This window comes from Pecten maximus, chromosome 19 (assembly GCF_902652985.1).
Source record: "Pecten maximus chromosome 19, xPecMax1.1, whole genome shotgun sequence".
In the NCBI taxonomy this organism is placed as follows: domain Eukaryota; kingdom Metazoa; phylum Mollusca; class Bivalvia; order Pectinida; family Pectinidae; genus Pecten; species Pecten maximus.
Window position 1 is genome coordinate 18,974,256 of NC_047033.1, and position 20,588 is coordinate 18,994,843.

Sequence of the window (20,588 nt, forward strand, 5' to 3'; positions counted from 1 at the left end):
GGGAGGCCATACTTAAATAGTCATAGCTGTTGATAGGACATTAAACAATACAAAACTAAACCCATACTGGGGAGGCCATACTTAAATAGTCATAGCTGTTGATAGGACATTAAACAATACAAAACCAAACCCATACTGGGGAGGCCATACTTAAATAGTCATAGCTGTTGATAGGACATTAAACAATACAAACCAAACCAAACCCATACTGGGGAGGCCATACTTAAATAGTCATAGCTGTTGATAGGACATTAAACAAATACAAAACCAAACCTTTACTAACAAACTGATTTGGTCCCATACAATGTCATCAAATTCGGGTTTCACTGTATGGAACAATTTCATCATCGCCATCATGATCTCACTGAAAATCCCTTTGTCAAGTTTTTGATGGTTGTTAGTATGCTTGCTGGTTTCGCTGCCCTCAGTCAATATTCATTTTGAAAACGTGAAATTACATTAACATACCATGTAAACCTTGTCTTTTGATCTGGAGTTAAAACAACAAAGGATGTCGACAAAATAACGAAACAATAATTTAAACTCAAAATTAGAATATTTACATTTGTGTGACATTGTCACAATATAGTCTCTTTGATAGCTGTGTCGTTGATGTACGTTTGAATGCCATGCATCACGCGACACAAGTTATCGGCGTATTTATACAATAGAGACCGGAACAACAATGTATCCATTGGTAAAATCAAAACATTGTTATAAATAGATTTCAAAGAGGAATAACCTTAGTCTACGTTAATTACTATGAAAGCATGCCATGTGCGCGTTATATTGACAAGTGCAATCAATGATTGCGAAAGCTCACCGGCGGCAGCAATCACACTATGCATTCATTTTTTATGTATGTATAAGTATGTCATTTTGAAATTGTATGTCACATGATATCACTCCTAGACCTCTAATGGATGTATAAATCAAATTAGAAGGGTGTGGACTTACAAGCTTTCCAAAAACTTACCCCAAAAATTTTAAGCGGGTTTTGGTGCTTAAAAAGTTAAGTCCGCAAAATAGTTAAATGCGAAAAAATCACAATTTTTTTCTGTATAATTCTGCCATAACATCACTCCTGGACCTCTAATGAATGTATAAATCAAATTAGAAATGGGTGAGGTGTATACTTTTGGACTTACAAGCTTTCCAAAAACGTTTTTCAAAAACTTTAAAGTGGGGTGGGACGCACTATTTTGTTTGCCAATCAACACGCGACCATGCTACAGCTGTTCCATCTATTGGCCGAACATTTTGATGACTGTCGGTACGGCGGGAATTATGAAGCCAACCGTCAATCACCACAATGGACTCGCATCCAGAATACAATGTACTTTGTCAATGGAAGATTTAATTCATGGGAGTTTCAAGTATATTGATTTTGTTTGAAATAAAAAACACACACACAATAAAAAAAACAACACATTTGACCCCTATAGTCATTAAAGAACATGGTAAGCGTTCTCAGCATGTTTGTGACTAAATATTAGATCCATGGGTATTAAGGTAAAAAAAAAAGTGAATATCACTTACACGGAAGTGTCTTTGGAACAGTCAGATTTGTTGTTAACTTGATCTTTGACGCAATTTTGGATTCAAAACACACATTGCATCATGGAGTAATGGGAATAATTATCAATGGTTTGTATTTTACAGTGCTATTATTCTGCTTACCATCCAACATCGGATACCAGAGGCCCATGGGCAAGATAGTTTTGTTTTTAAACAATGCTTGAGTATTGCTAAAGCAATACATGTCCCATACTAGCCCCCGCTAGATAGTATGGTCCTTACAAAGGAGGTGGTGCATGGCGGCCCACGGCCGAATCTTATTTTATGCATGATATTATGATAGACTTTTACCAAATACATGTCATTTTAGACACTAAAACGAAAATTGGCAAATGCTGTATACGCAGCGCCACCTAACATGATTTCTGTAAAAAATGTGTACCCTCCCTTTTAAATTAAATATATTTCTTGTACAAAAGTACTTGATAAATTTCATATTGCATTGATAGTCTCATGTGATGTTATATTTTATAAAAACATGTGTGTTTAGCATGAATTTGTATAATAGAAAGTGTAATTACAGCTTTTTTAGCAAAATTTTCAGTTAAAAATTTACCTTCTTGAAATGTTCTTTTATTTGTTAAGTAGATAAAATGTATTCTACCATGTTTGCTATGTAACGCCGGTTTTGATTGGTTTAAAACCATGTATTATTTTCCAATAACCCACGCTCGTGCCAATAATACACGGTCGTGAGTCACGGCTGTCACAATTTTAAATATCTAATATTCACCCGTTTCATAAAAGGTTACTATAGCCGAGTGGGCTAATGGGTTAGGTTTTCAATATATTTTTATCACGACGCGAATTCGAATCCTACGGAGGCCCTCCTTTTTTTCTTTTTCTTTTCTTTTTTTATCATTCTTTTTTTTTTAATTTTCAAAATCAATGCCATATGATAGATGCTCTTGATCGTAGTACTGTATTGCCTGTATATTTCATCAACAAATAATACAATACTCAAGAAATAAGGTTTACCCGGGGTTTCTTTGCTGTTTTTCTATTAGAAAGAGGTCGATCTCAGAACTAAACAGTACATGGTAGAATAGAAATAATCAACTTTGACTCGTGTATTGTTGCAGGATATACAACTCGACTCGGACATTTTGCAATTTTAATTAATAACGAAGGCCGCAGGCCTGAGTTATTAATTTAATTGCAAAATATCCTCGTCCTCGTTGTATATCCTGCAATAATACACGAATCATTGTTAATTATTTCTTAAATAATCGTTGGAGTACTATCAAATTTTGCTTTTAAAAAACATGTTTGCATATTAATCTTAATACACAACCAAAAAAAATCATAAAAAATTACTGGATAACAAAAGATTTTTGCATACAAAGAAAGGTGATGAAGTAAATTGTATTAAAAAACCAAGGGTTAAAAAGGAGCACCCTGTCTGCACAAGCAGTAAAGTCTGATTGCATTGTTATTTTTGTTGGATTTTTAGCATTTGCCTCTATTTTCAGTACTTTCGATACTTTGATATGTTGTCCAAAATTGGGGGTGTATGCATTTAACAATAATAAAATCTTGGCATATCCAGTAATTCACCAAATAAAGTTGTTTCATTAAATGTTTATGAATATCCATAGATTATTTCTAACCGGAAATTTTGATAGTACTCCATCAATAACTTTGTGGTATTAGACTTTAAATGAAAAGTTAAAAACAATGATTTTCACAAAGATGACATCAAATTAGGCTGAAATTTAATTTAAGTGTCACGGAGCGTGAGGATTCATATACAAAATTAAACCTTAAACAAATGGGGTGAATTTGTTTCACAAATAGGAAATAAAAATATGTTCTATAATAGTTAGTGGTCAAAACATTAGCTTCTTATGCAGTTTGATGGGGAAATAATAAAATCACCAAAAAAAGAATATATACATTGAGGATTGGAAATTAATTCCTCCCACATAATCGGGGATATTATGCTTTTGACAAAAATATGTTTCCGGAAAAAAAATCGCTGTGGGCCGATTTAGCCCTCCTATGCACCACCTCCTTTCTGAAGTTTAATCTAAAACTGTCAAGGAATGATCCATTTAGACTGATGGCAATGACTTTCTAAAAAATAGAAGCGGTGAACATATGTCCCAACACCCCTGTAACTGAAACTTGTCAGAGGTATTACGGTCCTTTATCATTGTGTGAAGTTTGATCAAAATCTCTACAGGAATCCGGCGCGTAGCCAGACCTAAATAGAAGTGGAAGTCCGGACGGACCGAATGTCTGACGGAAGGAAGGACGTATGCTTTCCTACCTTACCAGGGGGAGAGCACGAGAGAGAGGCAGAATCTCGCATCTCGTTGAGGGGGGTACTGGGTCCCTCCCCCTTGGATTTCTGATGGATATAATTGAGAAATTCAATAACATATTCACAAAACATACCGTGAAAGCCATGACTAATGTTTTGTGATATGTTGTAAATCTTGTAATGGATGATATATTTCGACAAACATGGTAACCACTGTGTCTAAATCTAACAATGCTAGAAAGGACATTCATTCTCCGTCCATGGTTGATCTCCGGTATGGCAAGGTTCCGCAGTCGCAGACGTAATAGGCACACATAGAAGAATCTCTAGACACCTGGAGACATTCGGATACATTTTAGGTTCCTTGATTGCAATAATTAGTCGGACGTTGGACAGGTAGTTATATAATCTAGACACCGATAAATAGGCCTACCTTGCAAGTTCACGCAGAGTTTGACAGGAAACTCATCCACAGGAATATTGATGTTTTAATGTGATATTATAAAAATAATAAATTCTTGAAATAATCAAATGAAAAAAAAAGTTATCTTGACAAAATGATATGGAAGCCTGGGCGTACTAGCGTACGCCTGGCTATGCGCCTGGGAATGAAGCCGCTACAGCGTTGACAAACTTAAGTTAACTTATGTTCGTACAAGACAGACAAAGAGGAAAACTAAAGCCCCTCCCTGGATTCACCGGTAGGGAACCGACACCAGTCACGCAGAAAGTTCTTGGCAGTCCTTCATCCCAGGATGCAACCGGACTTTTTGGTTATAGAGGAAATGGTTTACAGATTTCAACATATTTAACCAGTTACATTGAAAGTAGGTTAAGGTCGTTCATTTGAACAATCTTGGTAGTGCTTCATGTCGGAATACTGCACGACACTGAACCATTGGTTAATGAGAGGTTGGAAAGTGTAAATTGTTTATGAATGGACAACGCACAACAATGGACAAAAGACAACTGCAATAGGTCACTTGAGAATTTGTCTTGGGTAATCTAACTAGAGGCCTAGAGGAACTGCATCATTCACCTGGATATTTCAGTAATTATGGCAAAATACTCTAATTTAAGTTATATTTTAAATATTTTCCTTCTTTTGAACTGCCTCTTCCAACAATGGTCCAAAATACAGGTGAACCAAATCCTGTTATTCCTGAAAAAGGATTTTTAAGTGTTTTTACTTTTTCTCTCTCTCTCTCTCTATAATTCCCCTATTGGGCCCCTTTTCTCCTCAATGCGTTCCACTTCCTTCATTTATACAACATTAGATCTCATGTGGCCAATTATGCTCGACCAAATTTCATCGAAATTAATTCTGTTGTTCAGGACAAGTAAGAATTTAAATATTCTACCCCTATTGGTCCACAGCCTCTCCAACCACAGAGGAGACCCACCATCTGTTTATACATTAAATCTCCTTTGCCCAATAATGCTCCTGGCCAAATCCCATCAAAATCCATTCAGGTGTTCAGGACTAGCAGGGGTTTAAAGATTTGCCCTAATTTCCCCTATTGGGCTCCACCCCTCCAACCACAGAGGAGACACACCCGCTGTTTAATGCTCCTGACCAATTGTAATCAAAATCCATTCAGGGGTTTAGGAGTTGTAGCGATTTAAAGGATTTACCTCAATATCTCCAATTGGGCCCAACCCCTCAGGCCCCTAAGGAGTCACACCCTCCACTAAGTTAGACCTCTATTGCCCAATAATGCTCCAGACCAAATTCCAGTAATATCCATTCAAGCATTCAGGACTAGTAGAGAGTTAAAGGAAATGTTGACAGATGACAGACGCCGCATTACGGCATAAACTCACGGGTGCTTTGGATTATGTTAGCTAAATAGAAATCAGTATCAAAATACCAGTGATTACACTGTCTAAATGTGAAAATATTTACACGCTGCCATTTGTTTTTAAAGCAAACATGACTCATGGCTTCTTTGAGATAAAACAGAGTATTAAAATACCAGTGATTACACCGTCTAAATGTGAAAATATTTACACGCTGCCATTTATATTTTTAAAACAAAAATGACTCATGGCTTCTTTGAGATAAAACAGACAAAATATTTCAAGTGTTTTTAATTTTTTTATTTCTTTCAACAGATACTATAAACATGTAGAGAACAATGACGCTATCTACACTTTGTTTATTCCCTTTTTTAGTGGTGTTAAGCTCATGCAGTTAAATACACTGTAGCAGACATACTGATGAACTATGATTGATTCCCATGTTCGATGTGGTTACACAGAAATAGAAGGAAATGGGCGAGTAGATAGAAGGCAGGTCACCCGGTTACTGCACAGTCGACTCATCGAGACTTTACGTGGAGATTGACCCTTGGGAAAGTGTATATAATATCACTGATCTCTGTCCATCAGTAGTTAAAATAAATACGGATCTGTGGCGAGTTTAACCCAACATACAAACATAAATACGGTGTGAAAATAACAGTGAAATCTATACCCATACTTTTAAGTACAGATTTCTGATGTATTCCTGGGCATCACCACTCATTTTCTCCCCTTTAATTTTTTGGAGAAAATTTGGAAAATGTAGATATTTTTTGTTAATTCAATTAATTTTCTTGCGAAAATAAATTAGGACTGACCAGTATATATAACCAAGCATTAAAGAAATAAGTATGAACTTCAAAGGACAGGATGACATGTCATTGTGTTTAAAGACTAATAACAACATAAAATTGAAATCTTGAATTGAAGATGGCAGACAAATTATGCTTTGTGAATATCGAAAGAGCAATGAATAAAAAGAAAGGGTAATGAAAGTTAATACTCCACATCAAAAGCAACAGGGAATCCAATTCTTACGGAAGTGTTTTGTACAAGACCACACCTATGTTATGTACAAAGAAATACTAGACAACCTGTCAGGCAGCTCGGCCCAACATACACTCACGACATGGAGCATTCAAACATCTGGCAGTCTGTCAACCAATACACACAAAAAACACATACGGCATTCAAACAGGCAGCCTGCCAAACAACAGACAATACAAAAAATACATACAGCATTCAAACAAGTTGGCAACCTGCTGAACAAACGAAACAAACATACAGCATTCAGACACATCCGATAGAGTGTTGGCCCTCTGACACTACCACCCAATACATTCAGCACTTATCAGAAGATTCAATATAAACCACAATCACACATGATTCAAAACTTTGCCATTAAAGAGTTGTCTCCCTTCCCTCTCCACTTTATGCCACTGGTCCTCGGTTCAACTCTCATTAATTCACATCACCAAACTACCTAACTCCGTGATAAACTGTGGCTACTTCAGAATCTTTTAGGCCAGGACCCCGCCTGTAAAAACACCAAACAATTCCACAATCTAGCCATGGTAGTTTGGAAATGTATTGCTATAAAAATGTTTTTCCAGAAAGTGTCCCAGAATAAAAGGATTCCTGTAATGTACTCGAAACTTTCCTTTTGACACAGAATCTGCATATTTAAGATAGACAATAGATAAACTGCTGCTGAGTTTACGTCTCGACTCTTTTATCAATTTCATTCTGGTATACCTACACAACAGATATATAGGTGTTCAGTTTTCATTCTGGTATACCTACACAACAGATATATAGGTGTTCAGTTTTCATTCTGGTATACCTACACAACAGATATATAGGTGTTCAGTTTTCATTCTGGTATACCTACACAACAGATATATAGGTGTTCAGTTTTCATTCTGGTATACCTACACAACAGATATGTAGGTGTTCAGTTTTCATTCTGGTATACCTACACAACAGATATGTAGGTGTTCAGTTTTCATTCTGGTATACCTACACAACAGATATATAGGTGTTCAGTTTTCATTCTGGTATACCTACACAACAGATATGTAGGTGTTCAGTTTTCATTCTGGTATACCTACACAACAGATATATAGGTGTTCAGTTTTCATTCTGGTATACCTACACAACAGATATGTAGGCGTTCAGTTTTCATTCTGGTATACCTACACAACAGATATATAGGCGTTCAGTTTTCATTCTGGTATACCTACACAACAGATATGTAGGCGTTCAGTTTTTATATCAAAGGGTCCTGTTTATTGTACAATGATTTAAGACTCTCAACTTCATGCCATTGCTTTGTAAAAGGATTTCATTGACAAAGACTATCTTTAAATGAAAAATACAGAATGTATCCTCGATACTAAGAACATGTGTACACTTGTACTCTCTGCACCCCGGAATATGGAAAAATTGATGGCTTATGTCACACCCCACCTTGTGGATTAAATAGAAAGTCTAGTTTGATTCTTTGATGTATATCAATAAATCTTGAGGTCACCTTTAATACCCTTACATTGACTAGCTTTAACTTGGCTGTTCTCTATGATCTTAAAAACCAAAAAATCAGCTGAGCTGAATAACTGGCAAGAGACACCCCCCCCCCCCCCCCCCCCCCTTCCCAACATTATCATGTGCCTTCTACTATGCCATGTCACATGTCATACTCAAGGGGTGCAGAGTGTAAAAAAATTAAATGTATTGCTTGTGTCTTGATAATGATAATGACCAAAGAGGCATTTGTTCATTTTGAAAAAAATTGCCTAAAAATTCAGAAAATATAAACAAATTAACTTCTTGCAGATTTGATTTTTTAAGCTTCCATAAATTTCCATCCTTGATAGAAGTTATCCAAGATAATACTTTCTAGAAGTTATCCAAGATAATTCTTTCAAACCTTAAAACTTATTAAAGTTGATGGAAACCCTTTAATCACAATTGAGCTTAATTGCAGTGGTAAACCATATCGAGTTATCAATATTTAGAAACTACAAAGCTGTGGTAACTTGTAGATCAGCATGATGTGTTGGAACTAAAATCACTGGTCCCAACAAAAAGCCTGCCCAACAATATCCAAGCTTCCTATCTTTTACTACAGGACATCCTCAAAAGAATTTACCGTCCATATTACATTGGATCCCTGAGCTAAATATTTTATACAGTATTAAACAAACATACTTAGCCGACTGTCCTGTCGTGTACAATAGATGAAGTAGATCTAGTAGATATCTAGTATAATTGTATTCAATATCATTAGAAGCCTATCTCAGGCTTGATTCTATAACAAGCAATTTGACTAAGATTTACATCAAAGGAAAACTGTTTTAACACATGCTACTGTTCCATCCACATTGATGGCTGACACACAAAAAGTTTGTTGACAGCATTACTTGGTTATAAAAAGTAAATACATTTTGTTCCTGTTCATACCACAAGATGTTTATTATGGGATAGCCAAACAACTTAACATCAAACCAATACATGATTAAATAATACTGAAGTTCACAGCTTTGTTGACATACCTATGTAACATTGTAGTAAATGTTGATTAGTTGTATACAATTTGATGATTATGTATTGATAACTATACAAATCGATAATCACTACCTTTTCTGTTTAAGTTGATGAGTTGTTTTCCTTAGTTGGTACAAAGTAGCGAGCTTACTGATGCAGTTTTACCTTTGATAGCAAAAAATTGAGCTTGGCTGTCTGAGTTAGACACACCTTGCATGGTCCAGCCATTTATCTACAGAAATATATCTTGTCTTATTTCACTTGTTATACATAAATCTGTTTTAAAGTCAGCTGGGTTTAGTATTATAGATAAAAAAAATTAAAAAGAAAACTCCTGAAAGATTTACAACAGTAGAAGTTGTATGAAACATATTGCAACGACAACATATCCATGTCTGTCACAGATATCATATGAAGCTAGAACTTTCAGAAATAGTAGTAAAAACCTCTTGCACACAACTTGCAAAACTGTCCCAGCATTCAATTTTCATGGACAGACTACTAAAAACAATACATCATGGATTGAAATACTTTAAATTAATCACATTCTTTGCTGTAGAGTTTATAGATTTCTTTGGGGACCCTTTTGCTCCATTTTGTATGGCACCTTGTTAACTTAGTCCAGAAAGTCCGCCTACTGCTGATGCAAGTCCCGTGGGGATATGTGGGCCGTCAGTTTGATCCCTAATTCTGCCAGCAAGAATTCTACGGGGCAATGACACTGTCCTAAGAATGTGAGGACGACGTAAATGACTGAGATGATGAAAATGACGGAGGCTTCATATTCTCTAGTTCATGAATTTGTTGAGCTAAAAATAATATTCTGCAGAAGAAAAAGAAAAAGAAGATAAGCAATCTTTTCAAATTCCTATGAAATAGAAAATATTTCAGTCTTGAATGAATACCTAATATAACAGTATCAAAGTTATACCCACTGGCCCCTGTATCAAAGTTAAACCCAATGACCCCTGTATCAAAGTTAAACCCACTGACCTCTGTATCAAAGTTATACCCACTGACCCCTGTATCAAAGTTATACCCACTGACCCCTGTATCAAAGTTATACCCACTGACCCCTGTATCAAAGTTATACCCACTGACCCCTGTATCAAAGTTTTATCCACTGACCCCTGTATCAAAGTTATACCCACTGACCCCTGTATCAAAGTTATACCCACTGATCCCTGTATCAATACCCACTGACCCCTGTATCAAAGTTAAACCCACTGACCCCTGTATCAATACCCACTGACCCCTGTATCAAAGTTAAACCCACTGACCCCTGTATCAATACCCACTGACCCCTGTATCAAAGTTTTATCCACTGACCCCTGTATCAAAGTTATACCCACTGACCCCTGTATCAATACCCACTGACCCCTGTATCAAAGTTATACCCACTGACCCCTGTATCAAAGTTATACCCACTGACCCCTGTATCAATACCCACTGACCCCTGTATCAAAGTTATACCCACTGACCCCTGTATCAAAGTTATACCCACTGACCCCTGTATCAAAGTTATACCCACTGACCCCTGTATCAATACCCACTGACACCTGTATCAAAGTTATACCCACTGACCCCTGTATCAAAGTTATACCCACTGACCCCTGTATCAATACCCACTGACCCCTGTATCAAAGTTATACCCACTGACCCCTGTATCAATACGCCACTGACCCCTGTATCAAAGTTATACCCACTGACCCCTGTATCAAAGTTATACCCACTGACACCTGTATCAAAGTTATACCCACTGACCCCTGTATCAAAGTTATACCCACTGACCCCTGTATCAATACCCACTGACACCTGTATCAAAGTTATACCCACTGACCCCTGTATCAATACCCACTGACACCTGTATCAAAGTTATACCCACTGACCCCTGTATCAAAGTTATACCCACTGACCCCTGTATCAATACCCACTGACCCCTGTATCAAAGTTATACCCACTGACCCCTGTATCAATACGCCACTGACACCTGTATCAAAGTTATACCCACTGACACCTGTATCAAAGTTATACCCACTGACCCCTGTATCAAAGTTATACCCACTGACCCCTGTATCAATACCCACTGACACCTGTATCAAAGTTATACCCACTGACCCCTGTATCAATACCCACTGACACCTGTATCAAAGTTATACCCACTGACCCCTGTATCAAAGTTATACCCACTGACCCCTGTATCAAAGTTATACCCACTGACCCCTGTATCAATACCCACTGACACCTGTATCAAAGTTATACCCACTGACCCCTGTATCAAAGTTATACCCACTGACCCCTGTATCAATACCCACTGACCCCTGTATCAAAGTTATACCCACTGGCCCCTGTATCAAAGTTATACCCACTGACCCCTGTATCAAAGTTATACCCACTGACCCCTGTATCAATACCCACTGACCCCTGTTGTTGGTAAATGGTCTGTGAAAGTAACTTCTATTGAATATAACTTTAGATGTGTGTACTTAATAGAAACTGTATCACAATACCAATACACCACAACCTTAATGTCATAATATGTATTGTATGAGAAGATTTCTGATGGTACTAAGCTCCAATTACATGGATCAGGAATTCAAATCCATCTAACCATCTCCCCAATACAAGACTGGTATCTCAATATTTACTGTATAACCATCTCTAATACAAGACTGTTTATCTCAATATTTACTGTATAACCATCTCCCCAACACAAGACTGTTTATCTCAATATTTACTGTATAACCATCTCCCCAACACAAGACTGTTTATCTCAATATTTACTGTGTAACCATCTCTAATACAAGACTGTTTATCTCAATATTTACTGTATAACCATCTCCCCAACACAAGACTGTTTATCTCAATATTTACTGTATAACCATCTCCCCAACACAAGACTGTTTATCTCAATATTTACTGTATAACCATCTCCCCAACACAAGACTGTTTATCTCAATATTTACTGTGTAACCATCTCCCCAACACAAGACTGTTTATCTCAATATTTACTGTATAACCATCTCTAATACAAGACTGTTTATCTCAATATTTACTGTGTAACCATCTCTAATACAAGACTGTTTATCTCAATATTTACTGTATAACCATCCCCAACACAAGACTGTTTATCTCAATATTTACTGTATAACCATCTCCCCAATACAAGACTGTTTATCTCAATATTTACTGTGTAACCATCTCCCCAACACAAGACTGTTTATCTCAATATTTACTGTGTAACCATCTCTAATACAAGACTGTTTATCTCAATATTTACTGTGTAACCATCTCCCCAACACAAGACTGTTTATCTCAATATTTACTGTGTAACCATCTCTAATACAAGACTGTTTATCTCAATATTTACTGTATAACCATCTCCCCAACACAAGACTGTTTATCTCAATATTTACTGTGTAACCATCTCCCCAACACAAGACTGTTTATCTCAATATTTACTGTGTAACCATCTCCCCAACACAAGACTGTTTATCTCAATATTTACTGTGTAACCATCTCTAATACAAGACTGTTTATCTCAATATTTACTGTATAACCATCTCCCCAACACAAGACTGTTTATCTCAATATTTACTGTATAACCATCTCTAATACAAGACTGTTTATCTCAATATTTACTGTATAACCATCTCCCCAACACAAGACTGTTTATCTCAATATTTACTGTATAACCATCTCTAATACAAGACTGTTTATCTCAATATTTACTGTATAACCATCCCCAACACAAGACTGTTTATCTCAATATTTACTGTATAACCATCTCCCCAATACAAGACTGTTTATCTCAATATTTACTGTGTAACCATCTCCCCAACACAAGACTGTTTATCTCAATATTTACTGTATAACCATCTCTAATACAAGACTGTTTATCTCAATATTTACTGTATAACCATCTCCCCAACACAAGACTGTTTATCTCAATATTTACTGTGTAACCATCTCTAATACAAGACTGTTTATCTCAATATTTACTGTGTAACCATCTCCCCAACACAAGACTGTTTATCTCAATATTTACTGTATAACCATCTCCCCAACACAAGACTGTTTATCTCAATATTTACTGTGTAACCATCTCTAATACAAGACTGTTTATCTCAATATTTACTGTATAACCATCTCCCCAACACAAGACTGTTTATCTCAATATTTACTGTGTAACCATCTCTAATACAAGACTGTTTATCTCAATATTTACTGTGTAACCATCTCCCCAACACAAGACTGTTTATCTCAATATTTACTGTGTAACCATCTCCCCAACACAAGACTGTTTATCTCAATATTTACTGTATAACCATCTCCCCAACACAAGACTGTTTATCTCAATATTTACTGTGTAACCATCTCCCCAACACAAGACTGTTTATCTCAATATTTACTGTGTAACCATCTCTAATACAAGACTGTTTATCTCAATATTTACTGTGTAACCATCTCCCCAACACAAGACTGTTTATCTCAATATTTACTGTATAACCATCTCCCCAACACAAGACTGTTTATCTCAATATTTACTGTGTAACCATCTCTAATACAAGACTGTTTATCTCAATATTTACTGTATAACCATCTCTAATACAAGACTGTTTATCTCAATATTTACTGTATAACCATCTCCCCAACACAAGACTGTTTATCTCAATATTTACTGTATAACCATCTCTAATACAAGACTGTTTATCTCAATATTTACTGTATAACCATCTCCCCAACACAAGACTGTTTATCTCAATATTTACTGTATAACCATCTCCCCAACACAAGACTGTTTATCTTGATATTTACTGTATAACCATCTCTAATACAAGACTGTTTATCTCAATATTTACTGTGTAACCATCTCTAATACAAGACTGTTTATCTCAATATTTACTGTGTAACCATCTCTAATACAAGACTGTTTATCTCAATATTTACTGTGTAACCATCTCTAATACAAGACTGTTTATCTCAATATTTACTGTATAACCATCTCCCCAACACAAGACTGTTTATCTCAATATTTACTGTATAACCATCTCTAATACAAGACTGTTTATCTCAATATTTACTGTATAACCATCTCCCCAACACAAGACTGTTTATCTCAATATTTACTGTATAACCATCTCCCCAACACAAGACTGTTTATCTCAATATTTACTGTATAACCATCTCTAATACAAGACTGTTTATCTCAATATTTACTGTGTAACCATCTCTAATACAAGACTGTTTATCTCAATATTTACTGTATAACCATCTCCCCAACACAAGACTGTTTATCTCAATATTTACTGTATAACCATCTCCCCAACACAAGACTGTTTATCTCAATATTTACTGTGTAACCATCTCTAATACAAGACTGTTTATCTCAATATTTACTGTGTAACCATCTCTAATACAACACTGTTTATCTCAATATTTACTGTATAACCATCTCCCCAACACAAGACTGTTTATCTCAATATTTACTGTATAACCATCTCCCCAACACAAGACTGTTTATCTCAATATTTACTGTATAACCATCTCTAATACAAGACTGTTTATCTCAATATTTACTGTATAACCATCTCCCCAACACAAGACTGTTTATCTCAATATTTACTGTGTAACCATCTCTAATACAAGACTGTTTATCTCAATATTTACTGTGTAACCATCTCCCCAACACAAGACTGTTTATCTCAATATTTACTGTGTAACCATCTCCCCAACACAAGACTGTTTATCTCAATATTTACTGTATAACCATCTCCCCAACACAAGACTGTTTATCTCAATATTTACTGTGTAACCATCTCCCCAACACAAGACTGTTTATCTCAATATTTACTGTGTAACCATCTCTAATACAAGACTGTTTATCTCAATATTTACTGTGTAACCATCTCCCCAACACAAGACTGTTTATCTCAATATTTACTGTATAACCATCTCCCCAACACAAGACTGTTTATCTCAATATTTACTGTGTAACCATCTCTAATACAAGACTGTTTATCTCAATATTTACTGTATAACCATCTCTAATACAAGACTGTTTATCTCAATATTTACTGTATAACCATCTCCCCAACACAAGACTGTTTATCTCAATATTTACTGTATAACCATCTCCCCAACACAAGACTGTTTATCTCAATATTTACTGTATAACCATCTCCCCAACACAAGACTGTTTATCTTGATATTTACTGTATAACCATCTCTAATACAAGACTGTTTATCTCAATATTTACTGTGTAACCATCTCTAATACAAGACTGTTTATCTCAATATTTACTGTATAACCATCTCCCCAACACAAGACTGTTTATCTCAATATTTACTGTATAACCATCTCTAATACAAGACTGTTTATCTCAATATTTACTGTATAACCATCTCCCCAACACAAGACTGTTTATCTCAATATTTACTGTATAACCATCTCCCCAACACAAGACTGTTTATCTCAATATTTACTGTATAACCATCTCTAATACAAGACTGTTTATCTCAATATTTACTGTGTAACCATCTCTAATACAAGACTGTTTATCTCAATATTTACTGTATAACCATCTCCCCAACACAAGACTGTTTATCTCAATATTTACTGTATAACCATCTCCCCAACACAAGACTGTTTATCTCAATATTTACTGTGTAACCATCTCTAATACAAGACTGTTTATCTCAATATTTACTGTGTAACCATCTCTAATACAACACTGTTTATCTCAATATTTACTGTATAACCATCTCCCCAACACAAGACTGTTTATCTCAATATTTACTGTATAACCATCTCCCCAACACAAGACTGTTTATCTCAATATTTACTGTATAACCATCTCTAATACAAGACTGTTTATCTCAATATTTACTGTATAACCATCTCCCCAACACAAGACTGTTTATCTCAATATTTACTGTGTAACCATCTCCCCAATACAAGACTGTTTATCTCAATATTTACTGTATAACCATCTCTAATACAAGACTGTTTATCTCAATATTTACTGTATAACCATCTCCCCAACACAAGACTGTTTATCTCAATATTTACTGTATAACCATCTCCCCAACACAAGACTGTTTATCTCAATATTTACTGTATAACCATCTCTAATACAAGACTGTTTATCTCAATATTTACTGTATAACCATCTCCCCAACACAAGACTGTTTATCTCAATATTTACTGTGTAACCATCTCCCCAATACAAGACTGTTTATCTCAATATTTACTGTATAACCATCTCTAATACAAGACTGTTTATCTCAATATTTACTGTGTAACCATCTCCCCAACACAAGACTGTTTATCTCAATATTTACTGTGTAACCATCTCTAATACAAGACTGTTTATCTCAATATTTACTGTGTAACCATCTCTAATACAAGACTGTTTATCTCAATATTTACTGTGTAACCATCTCTAATACAAGACTGTTTATCTCAATATTTACTGTATAACCATCTCCCCAACACAAGACTGTTTATCTCAATATTTACTGTGTAACCATCTCCCCAACACAAGACTGTTTATCTTGATATTTACTGTATAACCATCTCCCCAACACAAGACTGTTTATCTCAATATTTACTGTGTAACCATCTCTAATACAACACTGTTTATCTCAATATTTACTGTGTAACCATCTCTAATACAAGACTGTTTATCTCAATATTTACTGTGTAACCATCTCCCCAACACAAGACTGTTTATCTCAATATTTACTGTGTAACCATCTCTAATACAACACTGTTTATCTCAATATTTACTGTGTAACCATCTCTAATACAACACTGTTTATCTCAATATTTACTGTATAACCATCTCTAATACAAGACTGTTTATCTCAATATTTACTGTGTAACCATCTCTAATACAAGACTGTTTATCTCAATATTTACTGTGTAACCATCTCCCCAACACAAGACTGTTTATCTCAATATTTACTGTGTAACCATCTCCCCAACACAAGACTGTTTATCTCAATATTTACTGTGTAACCATCTCTAATACAAGACTGTTATCTCAATATTTACTGTGTAACCATCTCCCCAACACAAGACTGTTTATCTCAATATTTACTGTGTAACCATCTCCCCAACACAAGACTGTTTATCTCAATATTTACTGTGTAACCATCTCCCCAACACAAGACTGTTTATCTCAATATTTACTGTGTAACCATCTCCCCAACACAAGACTGTTATCTCAATATTTACTGTGTAACCATCTCCCCAACACAAGACTGTTTATCTCAATATTTACTGTATAACCATCTCCCCAACACAAGACTGTTTATCTCAATATTTACTGTATAACCATCTCCCCAACACAAGACTGTTTATCTCAATATTTACTGTATAACCATCTCTAATACAAGACTGTTTATCTCAATATTTACTGTATAACCATCTCTAATACAAGACTGTTTATCTCAATATTTACTGTATAACCATCTCTAATACAAGACTGTTTATCTCAATATTTACTGTATAACCATCTCCCCAACACAAGACTGTTTATCTCAATATTTACTGTATAACCATCTCCCCAACACAAGACTGTTTATCTCAATATTTACTGTATAACCATCTCTAATACAAGACTGTTTATCTCAATATTTACTGTATAACCATCTCTAATACAAGACTGTTTATCTCAATATTTACTGTATAACCATCTCCCCAACACAAGACTGTTTATCTCAATATTTACTGTATAACCATCTCCCCAACACAAGACTGTTTATCTCAATATTTACTGTATAACCATCTCCCCAACACAAGACTGTTTATCTCAATATTTACTGTATAACCATCTCCCCAACACAAGACTGTTTATCTCAATATTTACTGTATAACCATCTCTAATACAAGACTGTTTATCTCAATATTTACTGTATAACCATCTCCCCAACACAAGACTGTTTATCTCAATATTTACTGTATAACCATCTCCCCAACACAAGACTGTTTATCTCAATATTTACTGTATAACCATCTCCCCAACACAAGACTGTTTATCTCAATATTTACTGTATAACCATCTCCCCAACACAAGACTGTTTATCTCAATATTTACTGTATAACCATCTCTAATACAAGACTGTTTATCTCAATATTTACTGTGTAACCATCTCTAATACAAGACTGTTTATCTCAATATTTACTGTATAACCATCTCCCCAACACAAGACTGTTTATCTCAATATTTACTGTGTAACCATCCCCAACACAAGACTGTTTATCTCAATATTTACTGTGTAACCATCTCTAATACAAGACTGTTTATCTCAATATTTACTGTATAACCATCTCCCCAACACAAGACTGTTTATCTCAATATTTACTGTATAACCATCTCCCCAACACAAGACTGTTTATCTCAATATTTACTGTATAACCATCTCTAATACAAGACTGTTTATCTCAATATTTACTGTATAACCATCTCCCCAACACAAGACTGTTTATCTCAATATTTACTGTATAACCATCTCCCCAACACAAGACTGTTTATCTCAATATTTACTGTATAACCATCTCCCCAACACAAGACTGTTTATCTCAATATTTACTGTATAACCATCTCCCCAACACAAGACTGTTTATCTTGATATTTACTGTATAACCATCTCTAATACAAGACTGTTTATCTCAATATTTACTGTATAACCATCTCCCCAACACAAGACTGTTTATCTCAATATTTACTGTATAACCATCTCCCCAACACAAGACTGTTTATCTCAATATTTACTGTATAACCATCTCCCCAATACAAGACTGTTTATCTCAATATTTACTGTGTAACCATCTCCCCAACACAAGACTGTTTATCTCAATATTTACTGTGTAACCATCTCTAATACAAGACTGTTTATCTCAATATTTACTGTATAACCATCTCCCCAACACAAGACTGTTTATCTCAATATTTACTGTGTAACCATCTCCCCAACACAAGACTGTTTATCTCAATATTTACTGTGTAACCATCTCCCCAACACAAGACTGTTTATCTCAATATTTACTGTATAACCATCTCTAATACAAGACTGTTTATCTCAATATTTACTGTATAACCATCTCCCCAACACAAGACTGTTTATCTCAATATTTACTGTATAACCATCCCCAACACAAGACTGTTTATCTCAATATTTACTGTATAACCATCTCCCCAACACAAGACTGTTTATCTCAATATTTACTGTATAACCATCTCCCCAACACAAGACTGTTTATCTCAATATTTACTGTATAACCATCTCCCCAACACAAGACTGTTTATCTCAATATTTACTGTATAACCATCCCCAACACAAGACTGTTTATCTCAATATTTACTGTATAACCATCTCCCCAACACAAGACTGTTTATCTCAATATTTACTGTATAACCATCTCCCCAACACAAGACTGTTTATCTCAATATTTACTGTATAACCATCTCTAATACAAGACTGTTTATCTTGATATTTACTGTGTAACCATCTCCCCTTCCCCACCTCTGTATTCCTGAGGTAAATAATTAACTGACAAATTGGTGTACCTTTGTTCATGTAATGTTGACTGAATTTCTGCAATCCGCACAAGGGACCTCGCACGCTTTAGTTCCACACTCACTTGACTGCATCGCATACAATCTATTGTTAGATTTTCTTGTCTGTACTTTTTGGCCTGTCGAAATAAAAAGACAAGATTAAGGTATTTCTTTTTTTTTTTTTAATTCAAAAATCTAAAAGTATCAATGTACCCAAAGCCACATTTAATATAGTATCTGTTTCTGCGTTAAATAAAATTCACATCGTTTCTCATGCTCATGATTCACATTTTCCATCCTGTGCATTGAGGATGCCTAAAGAAGTTAAAATACTAATGTACATATTTGTGTTAAGCCTACGAAGCAGCCATTGTTTAAGTACAACCACTAGAAGGGCCAATCTCACCTGTCTCTCTGCATGCTCTGCCTGCCAGCCTAACACATGGCCTATTAATTTTTCATTATAATAATTTTTGAGAGCTGGATTGATGCCCATCGACGTTTCCTTGGTGATACCAGCAGCCGACAGTTCAGCGTGGGCCACTGCAGCTGTTTGAGAACTTGTTGTACTGGATCCCGGACTTAAACTGTAACAAACAGAACAAACTGGGTATTGATAGAGCAACACATGTCCCCTACTGGCCCCTGCTAAAAACAGTAACAGTGACTTTTACCTTGGCCCAAAATCCCTGAAACTTGAACCTGTCTGAGATATTATGGTCCTTTATCATAGCGTGAAGTTTGATCGAATCCCTCAAGGAATGAAGCCACGAGAGCACTAACAAACTTTGATGTTATGTACATACTAACCAGATGGATGGAGAGAA

At 35.4% G+C, this 20,588-nt stretch overlaps 1 protein-coding gene and 1 long non-coding RNA gene across 3 annotated transcripts in view; both read right to left on the bottom strand.

Annotated features, from left to right (window-relative positions):
• Positions 1–5,922: 5,922 nt before the first annotated feature.
• On the bottom strand, positions 5,923–7,571 carry LOC117317369. The gene is made up of 2 exons (XR_004530187.1): positions 7,447–7,571; positions 5,923–7,402 (listed from the first exon to the last, which is right to left on the bottom strand). It is a non-coding gene; the product is annotated as an uncharacterized LOC117317369 (long non-coding RNA).
• An 842-nt stretch (positions 7,572–8,413) lies between these two features.
• The window catches only part of LOC117317368 (WW domain-containing adapter protein with coiled-coil-like), a 42,111-nt gene continuing 29,936 nt past the window's right edge, over positions 8,414–20,588 (bottom strand). For both annotated transcript variants that reach the window (XM_033872171.1, XM_033872170.1), the window contains 3 exons: positions 20,168–20,348; positions 19,771–19,898; positions 8,414–10,016 (listed from right to left, as the gene is read on the bottom strand). In XM_033872171.1, coding sequence (XP_033728062.1) covers positions 9,920–10,016; positions 19,771–19,898; positions 20,168–20,348 — 406 coding nt within the window. In that variant the 3' untranslated portion in view covers positions 8,414–9,919. The remainder of the gene's footprint in view (positions 10,017–19,770; positions 19,899–20,167; positions 20,349–20,588) is intronic.